This window comes from Poecile atricapillus, chromosome 4 (assembly GCF_030490865.1).
Source record: "Poecile atricapillus isolate bPoeAtr1 chromosome 4, bPoeAtr1.hap1, whole genome shotgun sequence".
In the NCBI taxonomy this organism is placed as follows: Eukaryota; Metazoa; Chordata; class Aves; order Passeriformes; family Paridae; genus Poecile; species Poecile atricapillus.
In genome coordinates this window covers 53615373-53628918 of record NC_081252.1, presented here as the reverse complement: position 1 = coordinate 53628918, position 13546 = coordinate 53615373, and the positions used below count along the sequence as shown (strand labels likewise).

Here is a 13546-nt window from a genome sequence, read left to right as displayed (position 1 = left end):
CTCTTTGTTCTGATTCAATCCAGATTTTCCCTGCGGTTTAGCAAATGCAATGCCAATAGAAAGCTGAGCTTTTGGTTTGGATGTCCAGAGTGAAGGTTTTTTGTTACAAGTTCTCTGAGGGACAGTGTGTACCTGCAGGGAGCTTTCTGCAGCTCACTGGTGCATGACAGTGGCCTCCTCCCATTTTGCAGATGGCAAACCTGCATGATAGCTAAGCAACATTTTGGGATGGGCTGGAAGTCAAGGGTTATTGTAAGCTTTAGGAGTAAACAGCAGCCAGTAATGTCATGGGACAAAGGCGATATAAGGTTATGTGAAAGGCAAATAGGAAGTTTTACCTGTAAAATTCATCATATAAGCTGGCTGCTTGTTGCTGGTGATTGATTCCCATTGAAGTAATGTACCTGCTTAGAGAGTTGTTGTACAAGAAAGATGGAAACCATAGGAGAAATCCAGAGAGAAGTAACAAGAATAATGGTCTAAGCAAAAACAATGTACAGTGAAAGATTGGAAAGCCATCTCAGTGTGCAGAGTATCAAGCATGGTAAAGAATTGAAGTAGGTTTTCCAAGGGCCTTCTGAGGCTTCAGTTAAGAACAGATCAGATGGAAGTCTGTCAGGAGCAGTACAAAATCTTGCCTTTGGCAAGGAGGAAGGAACAAGCCTAGAATGCAACCATGCAGCTAGCTTGAGTTACTGAAGAGAATTGCTTGAACTCCATGAGCTGTTACACATAAATCCATACGTACAAGTAAACCTCAGATGTAAGAAGAGTTGGAAATACCTAATTTTTTCAGGGTTCTATTCTAGGTCATTAAACCTCTGAGGTGCATTGGAAAATCCAGAAGATCTGTATCTTTGCACTGGAAATTCGTTTTAAGGAAAATGCAGCACTTTTTTTTTGTTGTTCTTCCCCTGGACATTCTTCTTTGGCTTGTGAAGATGTTGGGGAGGGTTTTGTGTGGTGGGATTTTTAGCTTTGTGCCACTATCAATATAGATTTTCTTTCAGAACTGATGAGGGGAATTGTTTTTGCTTTTTGCTCCTGAGGAACATGTCCTGCCTTACTGGTATCTGTAAATATAATTTTAGGCAGTCATCTCCATTCACTGTATTCTCCCAAAAGAAGGTAATGGGAAGAAAGAAGAACTTTTAAGTTAATGGGAAATCAGAATCTATTTTTAGCTGTTCCTTCAGTTTCTTCTGTGAATCTTTACGTACATCTGAAAAATTAAGACTAAGCTATGTAAAAAATAAGCTGTTTTTACTTTCTTTAATCAGGAAGGCTAATTGGTGTTCTAAAGGTAGATTTTAGATGCTTATACAATAGTTACACAAAATATGTCAGTTTTTCTTTACCATTAATCACAAACTTTAATTTCTTCTTTTGTTTAATACAAACAGCAACTGAAGCTGTAATGGATTTTCTTTTATGATTTAAGGATACTTCTTTCAATGTTTGTGTCCAATAAAGACTGTCTTACTAAGCATAAGATGGGAAATCTGTTTTGAGACATGAGACTTGAAAATAAGTTGTAAGCTACACTTTTAAACCTTTTTATAAACATGGCTAAACTAATCTTGTCTGAAACTTAGTGTTTCATAGTATAAATTCTCTGATCATATATAACAGGTGAACAGGGATTGAAAGGACCTGGCAGTCTTGAAAGCCAGAGACAGCTGGAGACAGCTGCTGTCCATGGCATCTTTGGTTCTTAGCGATGCCCCCTACTCGCCAAAGTATATTTTACACTCCTCTTCTAGAAGGTACAGTGGAAGTGGAAGTAAATTGTATGAAAAAGTGGCATAAAAGGCTGTGATCCTTTTTATGTCATCTCTACATTTTCAGATGTCTCTAAAGTAGAAGGATTTCTGCAAAGGAAAGGACAGAACAACTTTTATTTGGAGAAAGTAACTATAGCATTAGTTATGGTTGATAGATATTTCATGTGAAGTCTGTCTTTAAAACCACAGTAAATAACATTATAAAATTACTTGACTGTGAAAAAGAAGTGGGTGTGGTAGATGTGTTAGTAGCTGAAACTGACTGCATAAAAATAAAAATTATATCCATTTGAGCATAGTAAAGCCTGAAAGACTTAGAATTCCATGACACCTGAATGCTGGAATAGTAAATATGTTGTATTACATTCTTATAATGCTAGCAGATGAGACTGTGAATTATGTCATCAGTGTGTACATTAAATAGGTTAATTTCAAGATAGTATAAACCAGTAGAGATTACAAGCCTAAGGAAATTATAAGAGCAGAATAGTATTAGGTACATGTAAAGGGAAGAAAATTGCTAAGGAATAGGTTTGAAAGAGGAGAATTGTATGTTGTGATGGTTTTGTGATTTGTCGGAATTCAAATTTAAAAGCATAAGGATGTTTTTTTTAAGATTTAAATCTACTATGTTCAGCTTAAGGGACTTCAAGCTGGTGTGGCAGTTGGAATGAGACACTATGTGCTAATTAAAATCTCTGTCATTTGGGATGTTTCTCACTTGCATTTTGATGTAGAACACTGTACTGCAAAAGCTCTGCAATAATTATCAAGCTAAAAAATAACTTACTGAGAAAATTCTTCTAGAATTAGAACAATTAGGGAAGAATGGCATGTTTGAATGGTTAGTGACATAGCAAGAAAGCTGTGAATGTAAGCATCTAGGAACATAATATTTGGGTGCCACAAACATACCTCTGACATTTTACCAGTATCTATTCTCTGTTCATTGGTATACACGGCTAGAGTACCTTAATCCAGTGACTCAGTACTAGAAAATACAGAAATTTCTGAAACTTAACCCTGGAAACATACTTGGACAGTTTCCTTTGTAGCTGGACCATCAGGTTAAACTGTTCCCCACCTATTCTAACAAACTCTTTGTATTTATTTGCAATCTTTTGAAAACAAGAAACTGTTTTCTGTTGATTGAAAATTGAGGTTTGTTTGTAAGAAACTGGATGCCTGTGTTTCATAACTTTCCTCTAGCATTCATGTGTCCTAATCACTTTGCTCAAATCTAAAATGTCACATTTTCCCCACTCACCTTGCTAGTAGTTTTTGAGCAGAGTAAACAGATTTTTGTATTGGTTTGAACATCTGTCTGTGCTGTTGCCACAATGATTTTAAGAATCTAGTTAACTGTTCAAATCAGAAGTACTCAACTTGCACAGAGCCTGTAGGGTTCTTAACTTGGTTTCCAGTGTAGGCCAACTGAAATGCTAGCTGAGAGATGTTACTTATGATCAAAATCTAATGAAACTGTATAAATGTTACAATTTTCCAGACTTCTGTTTAATAATTTCATGTGATTACTTTTGAGGGTTTATTGACTTCCCTGAGCATACTGGGTTTTCCCTTACTAAATTATTGAAACGTCTTATTTGAAATACACTTTGACATCAAGATAAATGATAAGAATCTAAAATTCTTAGAAGTTCCAGCTCTGGGACTATGCTACCTTCAACAGCAAAGAGTGACTTCACAGAATGTTTTCCTGCTGCCAGCAGTTGTGTCAGGTTGTAGTGAGAGGAAGCCAAGGAAGTATTTTAGTCACACATTCCATAATAAGCCCAACCTTTTTATTATTGAAGTAGTAATTAACTATGTAAATGGTGGAAAGAGATCTAGTGTATAGAATAAATTACCTGTTAGCATGTTTAAAATGTGCGTCACTGCTCCTGCCTCAAGAGTGCCGGCAGAGGGAGCATCCCCGGGCTGCCGGCCCCGCCCCGCACCGGGAGAGAGGTGCTGGTACCGGCAGTGAGGGAGAATGGCACAACCTGCTTTGGCCTTGGTTTTTGTGGGGTTTTCCCCCAGATTAAACGAATTGCATTAAATGGGTACAGTGTGGTGAAATGTGTATATCAAGGTACTTCCCAAAAACTTAAGAAAGCATTGTTAATAGGAAACTCCACGTTTAAAACCTTATTTAAATATATATACAGAAAAATATTTTAAGAACTATAAGCTGCAGCAGTTTAAAATTATGTGTCTTCGACTTAAAGTCTGTACATGAACTCATATATTCTATAATACTACAGCCACAAGGGTGAATACAGGCAAGGAATATGGTAAAGGATTTTCTGAATTTTCAATTTTAGGGCAGCAGCAATGACTCTAAGAACAGTGTTGTTATCGCTGCAAGCATTGTTGGCAGCTGCAGAACCAGATGATCCACAAGATGCAGTAGTGGCAAACCAGGTAAGAGACTCAGTTAACTGATTTTTTTAACGCTTCTGTAATCTTTGCTGATTCAGGTTAGGTCCCAAGGCTTACAGAAGATAACAGATTTTAAACAATTTATTGTAAAATTGCATATACTAAATGTGAGCTGCTACAGTGTTTCATGCTCTTTTTGAATTCCAGAGTATTAGTTACTCTACAGTGTCAGGAGGTTTTGTCCTTTATTTATATCACCGTGTGAGAAATGTCAGGAGATAACAGCATAGTTAAATGAATTCCAGTGTAACTAGCCTTTTAAAATCTAACGCTTCCAGTAAAAGAAAAGCAATATGCTTTTGGTTTTAAATGAGTTTTAACTTCGTAGTGTTAATTGGATATGACTTGGAATGTAGCTCCTCTTCCAGATTAATATGAATGTTGTTGGGCATTGTATTTTTTTAATGTCAAAATTTTATGAATAATGACTTGGGCATAACTGTTTTAATCACTGATTGAATTGCTATCAGTAAAATTTTATAATCAACAAGGTTTGTTACCTTTCAGACATTAGTGATAGCTTTCAATACCAAAAAAATATCAGTTGGATCTTAGGCCATACCAGGACTGGCATGATTCTGTTTAAATTGTAGATGAGGTATAGAAACAGTCATTCCTCTGACAATTCTCAACATAGTCCCAAGTATGTATGTGTTTTCCTTTTTACTCTGGGGGAGAGAAGGGCAGCCTGGCTTCCCCACTGGCTGGCAGTAAGGGTGCATTTCAGTAAAAGAAGAACAAAGCAAGTTGATGCTGTAAGAACCTTCTGTCTCACCTGTATCTTCTGTAAGTCAGAACCCTCCAGGATGGGGTGACAAGGTGTGCACTCCTTCCCTTTAAAACTCAGTGTAGAATGATAGATAAGCATTTTTTCATACCTGTCAGGGTTCAGGGGGAAATGTGGAGATGAGAGGTAGCCCATTGCACTGCTGGGTGCGTGAGAGCTGTTTGCTACCACTGTACTCAGCAAGTACAGAAGGCTTGCTTGTGGGATTCTGCAGTAAGGCTGCTCTGAATAAATGTTCCTGAACAGTTCTGTCAGGCTGAATTGCTCTGCCCAGGGAGAAATGTTGCAAAGGCCAGAAAGATCACCAGGCACATCCCTGCAGTGGGTTTTTTTCAAGATGTATGCCCTTGCTGTCACACTCCTTCTTCATTAAAAAACCCACTATATCCTTTTTTTTTTTTTTACAAAGAACAAAAATAGTGTTTCCTATTCTGGTTCTGATGGTAGAATTTTGTGTGGGAATCATAGCAATAGAAGCACCTGAGCTGGTAAGGTTTTTTTCTCAGGCAAAAAACTCCATGAAACTTTAGATTGCAAAGAGCAATTTTCCAGGCTGCCCCTCAGGTGCTTGTGGGGGTTGTGTCCAGTGGGACTGTGGCATAGCTGATGTGGGGAGGATTCGGTTTATCCCATTTCCTGCAAATAACCTCATGAAAACTATGCTGGGGTTTGGCCTTGAGTTACAGGCATGTGTATGTAAGTAGAAAGTGATTGTAATGGTTTTGAGAGAGATGTTGGTAAACTGCTTTTTTCATGTATTTATTTGATGTTGAGGTCTCTTTTCTTTGGGGTTAATTGCTTTTTTGAAGACAAAAATTCACAGGGAATTAATTATTCTCCACACTTGCACTCTTTTATGAAACTGTGTGTTTTCCAGGTAAATGGCAGTGTCCTACAAGGTCTTGGGAGAATCCCAGGGAGCATTTCTGTTTGAATAAGAGCAGTATTTTCAGACACCAGCTGTCTGGTGTATATAATAGTTGCTCTGGTTGCTAGGTTTTTTTCAGTACAGCAATATGAACTGCCTCAGATTCCTGATACTGAAACATCAGTGAAAGTTGCCTTTAGGCTTTTCTAAATTCAGTGAGAAACTGGATTATTTACAGATACCTAAGTAAAGGAATTCTATTAATAGAACACTGAAAGCTAGTTCTGAGTAAAATGCAATTATGACTAATTCTTTGCACTTCACCTAGTTGCTTTCTAGATGTGGCAATGTTTTCAAAAATATTTTTTAAAAATTAATTGGGGGAAGATCTCTTAAGAGCAGAAGAAAATAGTACTTCAGGATGCTACTGGTGTTTAACTTAATTCTTCTTTTTAAATCATTACACCAAAAGATTTATTTCCAACAATAAATTGCCTCCCATGTTTGTTCTAGTGCCATTAATGCCATCAGATAGTAAACATGCAAATTATGACACGTGGATTGGAATTAGAAGGAGGTGGGCAAGGCATACAAAGCAGTGTAATTAGTGTGGGTTATTGTAGTAGAGGTAAAAAGATGTACAACATTTTACTGTACTTTATAGATGTAATTATTATTTTCATGTGTTAATGAAATGTCTTATCAGCCATATTTCTGTCCTTAAAATGTACCTAAATATTTGAAAAATGTATTTCCTAATATCTTGTCTTACTCAAGTGATGATCCAAGGGAAGAGGGTTTTTTTTAAAAGACAAAAAACTTGATAATTGCATACAAAAGCTATTAAAATGGGAAAATCATTTAACTTTTCTGAATACAGTTTAGGACAGATGACCAAGTTTCTTGGCACATGCTAAAAATTCTCTGCAACATGGTCCAGTCTTGTTTATTGGAAAACTGGTTAGTGATGAGTGTGGTATGTAATAATATAGTAACACACTGATGTGATTTTTTTTTTTTCCTGGTAAATAGTAGCTTGCATGAAGAGGTGCAGCTCCCTAGGTTTTTGCACTTGCTCATTTTTCAGCCCTTCTTCTGCCACCTGTGTGATGAAGATCCTCATTCTCTGAAAGAAGCCTAGTAGTAGAATATTAGCCTGGACTAAAAAACTGCAGGCCTACTTGCAGTGCATAAAACCACTTAAATTTTTAAGTGATTAGAGAAATGCATTAGAGTAGTACATAGTACAATGTTCAGGAGATGTTAACAGCGGGATAATTTGTATTCTGTCACACTGAATATGAATTTTCAGCAGCTGTGTTAAATATAGCTACTTCACTTTCATCTGTGCAATTGAGAGCAGTACCTGGTTGCACACATCAAATACCAACAGTGTATAATTTAACCTGAAGGCAAACTCATTATATCAAATGCTTACATAGGTTTCCTCTTTGTGTAATCCTCACCTCTAAATTTACTTCAAGAATAGCAGCATGATCAGTATGAAACTTTGTGGAAGATATCACAGGAAGAATGATGGGTTTCAATCTGCCATATTGTCTTGCTGTTTGATTGGGTTGCTGAGTTGATTTAACTTTCTGCTTTCCACCCCCCCCTCTCTCTTTTGTGTAGTACAAACAAAATCCAGAAATGTTTAAACAGACAGCTCGACTTTGGGCACATGTGTATGCTGGAGCACCAGTTTCTAGTCCAGAATACACCAAAAAAATAGAAAACCTTTGTGCTATGGGCTTTGATAGGGTAAGTATAAATAACTTAAATATTTTGAGTAAGGACAGGGCAAGTTTATGTGTATAAACACAGGTAGTCATCAGTATCACAAGAATCTAGTGAAGTAGATTCTCTATTTCCAGGACATTGTGCAGGGTTAATTATTCAATTTTGCTAATTATTTTTAAGAATTGGAGTTTTAAAATACTGTGTTACAGATAAACCTTGTGAGCTACCCCTGCCTTTTTGAAACAATTTTTCTATCAATTATTAGTTGGGAATTAAGAAATGGTAAACTAATGTGTTTTGATTTTCTGTGAATTTTTCATTCCACTTCCTGGAGCTGCAGGTTCACACACTGAAAATATTATTGCTTTTTTTTTTTTTTCTCATTGCAGAATGCAGTAATAGTGGCCTTGTCTTCAAAATCATGGGATGTAGAGACTGCAACAGAATTACTCCTGAGTAACTGAGCCATATAGAGAGAGCTGCTTCTGTAGTCCAGCTTGCCCCTTCTGGAGGAGCATCACCATCTGTTATTCCTAGGATTCTATATAGATTCTTTCAAAACTGGCACTCTTGCCTGATGATGCTATCTAGGCACTATTGGAGACTGAAAAAAAGCGCTCTGTAAATAAAGCTAATTAAACGTCTGTGTAAATTTAAAAAGGGGAAATACTTTAATTTTTTTTCTTACTAAATATTGTAAAAATTCTTTGAGCTCAGCTAAGATAATGGGGGAAAACAATGCCTACTTTAGTGTTTAGCAGTGTGACAAAGACTAGCAGGAACTTGCTTCAGGATTTTGATTTAGTAATTCAGAAAGCAACATTTTGAGTGTTAGTCATCAAAATTGTTGGTGCCACTCATCACAGTTATCTTACTGTTTTTAACATGGATCCTATGTGCCTGTGGATTGACCTATATTTGCATGCTTGTACTTAATAGACATATTAGATAGGGTTGCTGAAGAGAGCACCATTGAAATACTCAATTGCTTTTGTAACTTTTTTCCTGACAGACTTTCAAGACTTACCCAAAGTTCCAAATGGTGACCTATTCAGAACCATTTTCTTTCTAGCTTATTAATTGGGAAACCTGATTCTCCTCTCCCTTACATCATACTGTTGATTATGTTTCATCATCTGTGGGTATTATGTGTGCCATTGCAGTAGTCTAGGCTCCCCTTTAAAAATATATATTTTGAATTATCAGTAGTGATTTTCACCCATCATATTTTCTACACAATCATGTAAGGAGTATGCCTCGATACAGCACAAAAAGATGGAGCTGGTTTCATTTCCTTTTTTTTTGTCTTAAATAGCTGTAAAGTGTTCTTCAGTACACTCTGGATAATATGATTTCACAGGGTTTGAAGGAGGACAAAGCTGATTCTCCAGTGTACTGAGAATAAAAAAAAAAAAAATTGAGTATTTGATAAGATGCAATCAGCTGTTTTTTGCAGCAGTTTTCTAGCTTTATTTTGGGCTTCAGTTTAAGGATTGCTTACCAGGTACTTTAAAATTCATCCTTGCTTGCATTTTTCTCTGGTTAACACATGGAGGCTGTGTTGGTGTTTTTACTGTACATACTTCAAATGCACATAGAAGTAGAAGTGTGTTCTCAATTTAGCTTTTTTTTGGATTGATGTTTCTGATAAACAAGAACTGAAATCTTACCTTGGCTTGTACATACAGTCAGTCTTTTTATTTGTATTAAAATGACATTTCATCCTGAGTGCAAAAGCTTGAAAATTATTAGTCTTGCAACTTCAAACACTAGTACATCTATTGAAAGAGAACTGTAATGTCTTTGTGAATATGATGCTAACTTTTGAGAGTATATCTGACAAGGAAGTTCAGAGAAATCCTGAGACTAGAGAGTGGGGATTGTGGATAATGGAGTACTGTATCAGTCATCTTTTCTATGACTTTTGTTTTGTTCTGTTTTTTTTTTTCTCTCCTAGGCTGTGGATTAATGGGGTGGGGAAATATGTGCCTGCTTGGGGTTTTTCTAGAGCTGTGAAGTACAAATTGAAATAGTTTTGCACTTCATGATCTGTTTATAACTCATACTAGATGAAATCAGGAACATTATGGTATCTGTTAAATACCTGGAGCATAGTAGTAGGGGTACAAAACCAGAAAACAAAGCTGTCAAGACCTGGCTAGTTCTGGGATATTCCCTGTACTGCTCTGTCTGATGTGTCCAAACTTAAAACAGGGCACAGACAGTAAATACTTTGAACTCATATCAGTGCAATACTAAATGCATTTGCTTAGTCTTTATACTTACTGCTTTTTAAGGTGTAGTCAGTGATCAGTTGTCTTGGGTTTTCTTGAGTTAGTGTAAATCATTTGCAATGATGCCAAAGGAAATGAGTTGTTTTGACTTTCCTTATATTTATTTATTTTTTTAACAAGAAGCTGCTACTGTTCAGCTGGTTTGCTAAGTGAAAACCAGGGATGGTAGGAAACTGGCAAAATGCTACTTGTGTTAATCTCAAGTTGCTGTCTTTTCTGTTATACAGGCTAAGAACTTCTTGATTACATCAACACCTTTTTTTTTTACCCTGGTGGTAAATATGAATTGCTGACTACTTTCCCTTGTTCTTCGCTGCTATTTATCAAAAGAAAGAACTTGGAAATCATTGTCGGGGACATAAAACTTCTCAGTAACGGGCTTCTGAACATGTCTTTCGATAAGACCAGTCTCCTAAGAACAGCAGGCTTCTCCAACAGTATGTAAAGTGATGAAGGTAGCCAGGGAAAGGGGGAGAGGGGGAAAAGAGGTTCATAGGTGAGCACAGTCACCTCTGAAAGAATGCCCTGTTAAGTTTTACTTCTCTCACAAAGTTACCTCATTTTCTTCTCTACTGCAAACACTTGTCTTCCCCTTCCCCCTTATGTATAAATGTTGGATTCTGGATTTTGCCCTCCATCCATGTGCTCGGTAGCTTAATGCTAGCTCAGGTGCTAGCAGGAAGCTTCTCAAGAAGTGAGCTGGGAAGGAAACATGACCCAGCATTAAGGAGACATCTTTGGTCTGAAGTCCCTCTGAATTTTGACTTGTGACTCCTTTATAAGGAATGTTTTTGTATTCTTGGTAATTATCAGAGTTGAATATAGGGATAATGTTGTACAAGGTTCGTTTAACTGCAGCTGGGGCTGAGCCCTAGGAATTTTGCTGTTAGTGTTCAGCTTATCATTGTGAGACATTGTACATACAAATGGTTGTTCTGTTTTCTGTGTCACTGAACATTGCTATATTCAGGGCCCTGTGCATTCACAGATGTGGAGTTGCTGTGCAGCCCATTCCAGGTGTGGATTCAGGCTGCACATTTACCACTTCTTGCAACAAGAACATGAAACATAGGTACAGTGGCTAAGTACAAATAAATCATGCATTGTCTTCCTCTATTGTGTGCCAGAAGATGGCTTGAAACAGTCATTTTGAAGTCTATATGGCCCCATTTTTCTAAACAAGGTATTGGTAATAACACGGATTACCAGAGCATCCATTGGATTTCACTGCTGAACATTGTAACGTGCAAAGTGGTTTATCCTATCTTATCCAATTCCTCTAAGAGCAAAGTTCAGCTTTGTTCAGAGGTAGGGAAATGCCCTTTCCTATTGCCAAAAGCCTCCATTTTCCCATGAGTACCAAAAGCCCTGACTGTATTCCACCCCCTTGCCAAATTCACAGCTTCCTCCCATTCCTTCTGTGAACAAACTGTGTTCTCAATGTGACAAATTGGTGCATTTTGGAGACAAAAAACCTTAGGAACATATCCTGGAAAGATGCATCATTTAGTGCGTTCTGCATACTCCAAGCATTTTGTTTTTTAGTATTTTGTTAAGATTGCAACAGAGTACATGGGGCCTTGACTATAATTGGTTCGGTAGTATTTATGAGCAATTAGGTACTACTGGTGTATGAATATGTCTTAGTTTTTTTCTAATTATCACTGTATTCAACTGTTTTCCATGTAAATTAGTATTGGAACACTGACATAAGGAATATAGAAACTTTTTTGTTGTTGTCTGAAAGGAGGAATTAAATAGCCAGAAAGAATCTTACCTTGTAACACCAAATCTGCATTAGATGGTGTGGGTAACAGAAACATTTAAACTATGCAAATTTAAGCCTAACAGCTGTGACTCAGACTAGGCACTTCAGAGCTTATGTCATTTGGGAAGGGAGAAGGGGAGTGGGGGGAAATCAAAACACAGATTCAAGCGAGAGTTCTTGTTTACTGCATTGGTCATGCACTGTTTCGGGAAGTTCCATTTTTAGCGCAGGAGAAGTCAACTGTGCATGTCCCTTGTTCCCTTCTGAAACACCACCAAAAGCTGGCTTAGACTTAGAGGCTTGCCTGAAGTGGGAAATGTTAAATTATTTAGGAAATAAATTTGTTTTACTGAAATGCTGATGAGCAGAGGTAATGAGAAGAGGTGTCCTCTCCTGCTCTGTTTTGTGGATGGAGCTGATGAGTGGGGACACTGATTTGTGACCAGGTGCGTAGTTTTGTATGGTTTCGATGAGCAGCTGGCTCAACGAGAGATAGCAAAAGTGCATTTCATCAGCATCTGTTGAATCATGGAATTAAAGCATGAAAGTCAAGATGCTTGTGGGTGCCTAAAGACACTTCTGGGAAGACCAAATAGATGTTGTCAGTGTTAACATTCTTGCTTTCCAGGCACAGCTTTCTCCTAGGGCTAGGCAAAGGGGCAATCACTTCTTTCTTGCTAGTTTTCTGATCTGTTCCAAACCTATTTGTGAATGATGTAGGTAGCTCTTCTGCTTGTGGTGTTTGTGTCATCAGCTGATTCATCATCAGACTCACAAGACCAACTGTCGTCAACACATTTGGCTTCTGGCTTGGTTATTCCAGCTGCAGTGCTCTGTTGGCAGCAACCTGACTTTGGATTTGTTCTCACTGGACAAACCCTTGTGAATCATTTGCCCTGTACTGTGCTGTGATGTTCAATCTGTGCTGTTACCTGCTTTGTCAGCATCAAACTGGCTCCAGGATCGCTCGTGGTGCTGAGCCCTTCATCAATAATATAAGTTCAGATCACGGCTCGACACATGAGGAAATGTACTGTGACAATGCTGTGCTTGTCTGGTGTACGATCTGCAGCGACTGCTGCTGCTCTGGTGCAGTGCCTGAAGAGGGCTGCCATCATGGGAATGCTGATGTCTACTGCTGAAGAGCCCTGCTTTTCACTTACCTTTTCCATCCTAAATTCTGACTTTTCTAATAAATAAATATTTACCTATAAGTACTGCAGGAGGTTGGTTCCTAAGCACCAGACTTCCTGTGAAGGCGGAACTGGGGTGGGGAGGCTGGAATGCAGCATCAGTGTTTTTTGTCTTGAAAATAAAAACTACACAAACACTTTTGTACACAAATGATTTTTTAAATAAACACACATTTTAAAAGATGTTGATTTTTCACTGGGAATGCTGAACAATAAATGCATGTTTCCCTGAAAACAGTTTTCATTTTATTTCTGGCAATTCAGATTGTTCTAAGATTACAGGGTCTACTGCTTCCATGTCAGTAACGAGAGAAATTTTCATTTTCATGGTGCACATTAAAAACTTTTGAAGAAGAAAATTTTGTAAATAGAAGTTGTGTAATGGAAGCGTGTGTTATATCAACTAGGACTGCCTCATGTGATGGCCTGACCATCCTGAACCACCTCTTGTCTCCTTTCAAAGGCTGCCTCTGAAGAAACAAAGCCGCTAACACAGAGGAAAAGTTCTCTGGATTTCCCTGCACCACTTATGTTTAAGTCATCTTTGTACATTTTAAACTGTGTACCTCAAACTGCAGTTGGTTCATGCACAGGGAGGTGACAGCCTGGTGGCTAATGGCACTGCCCTGCTGCTCAGCTCCAGAAGAATCTAGGAGGGATGAGGACTATG

The 13546-nt window shown here is 37.8% G+C and overlaps 1 protein-coding gene across 2 annotated transcripts in view; it reads left to right on the top strand.

Annotated features, from left to right (window-relative positions):
* Positions 1-13059, top strand: part of UBE2K (ubiquitin conjugating enzyme E2 K) — a 43159-nt gene extending 30100 nt beyond the window's left edge. For both annotated transcript variants that reach the window (XM_058839172.1, XM_058839173.1), the window contains 3 exons: positions 4109-4208; positions 7514-7642; positions 8011-13059. In XM_058839172.1, the coding sequence (XP_058695155.1) occupies positions 4109-4208; positions 7514-7642; positions 8011-8085 (304 nt within the window). In that variant the 3' untranslated portion in view covers positions 8086-13059. The remainder of the gene's footprint in view (positions 1-4108; positions 4209-7513; positions 7643-8010) is intronic.
* The last annotated feature ends 487 nt before the right edge of the window (positions 13060-13546 follow it).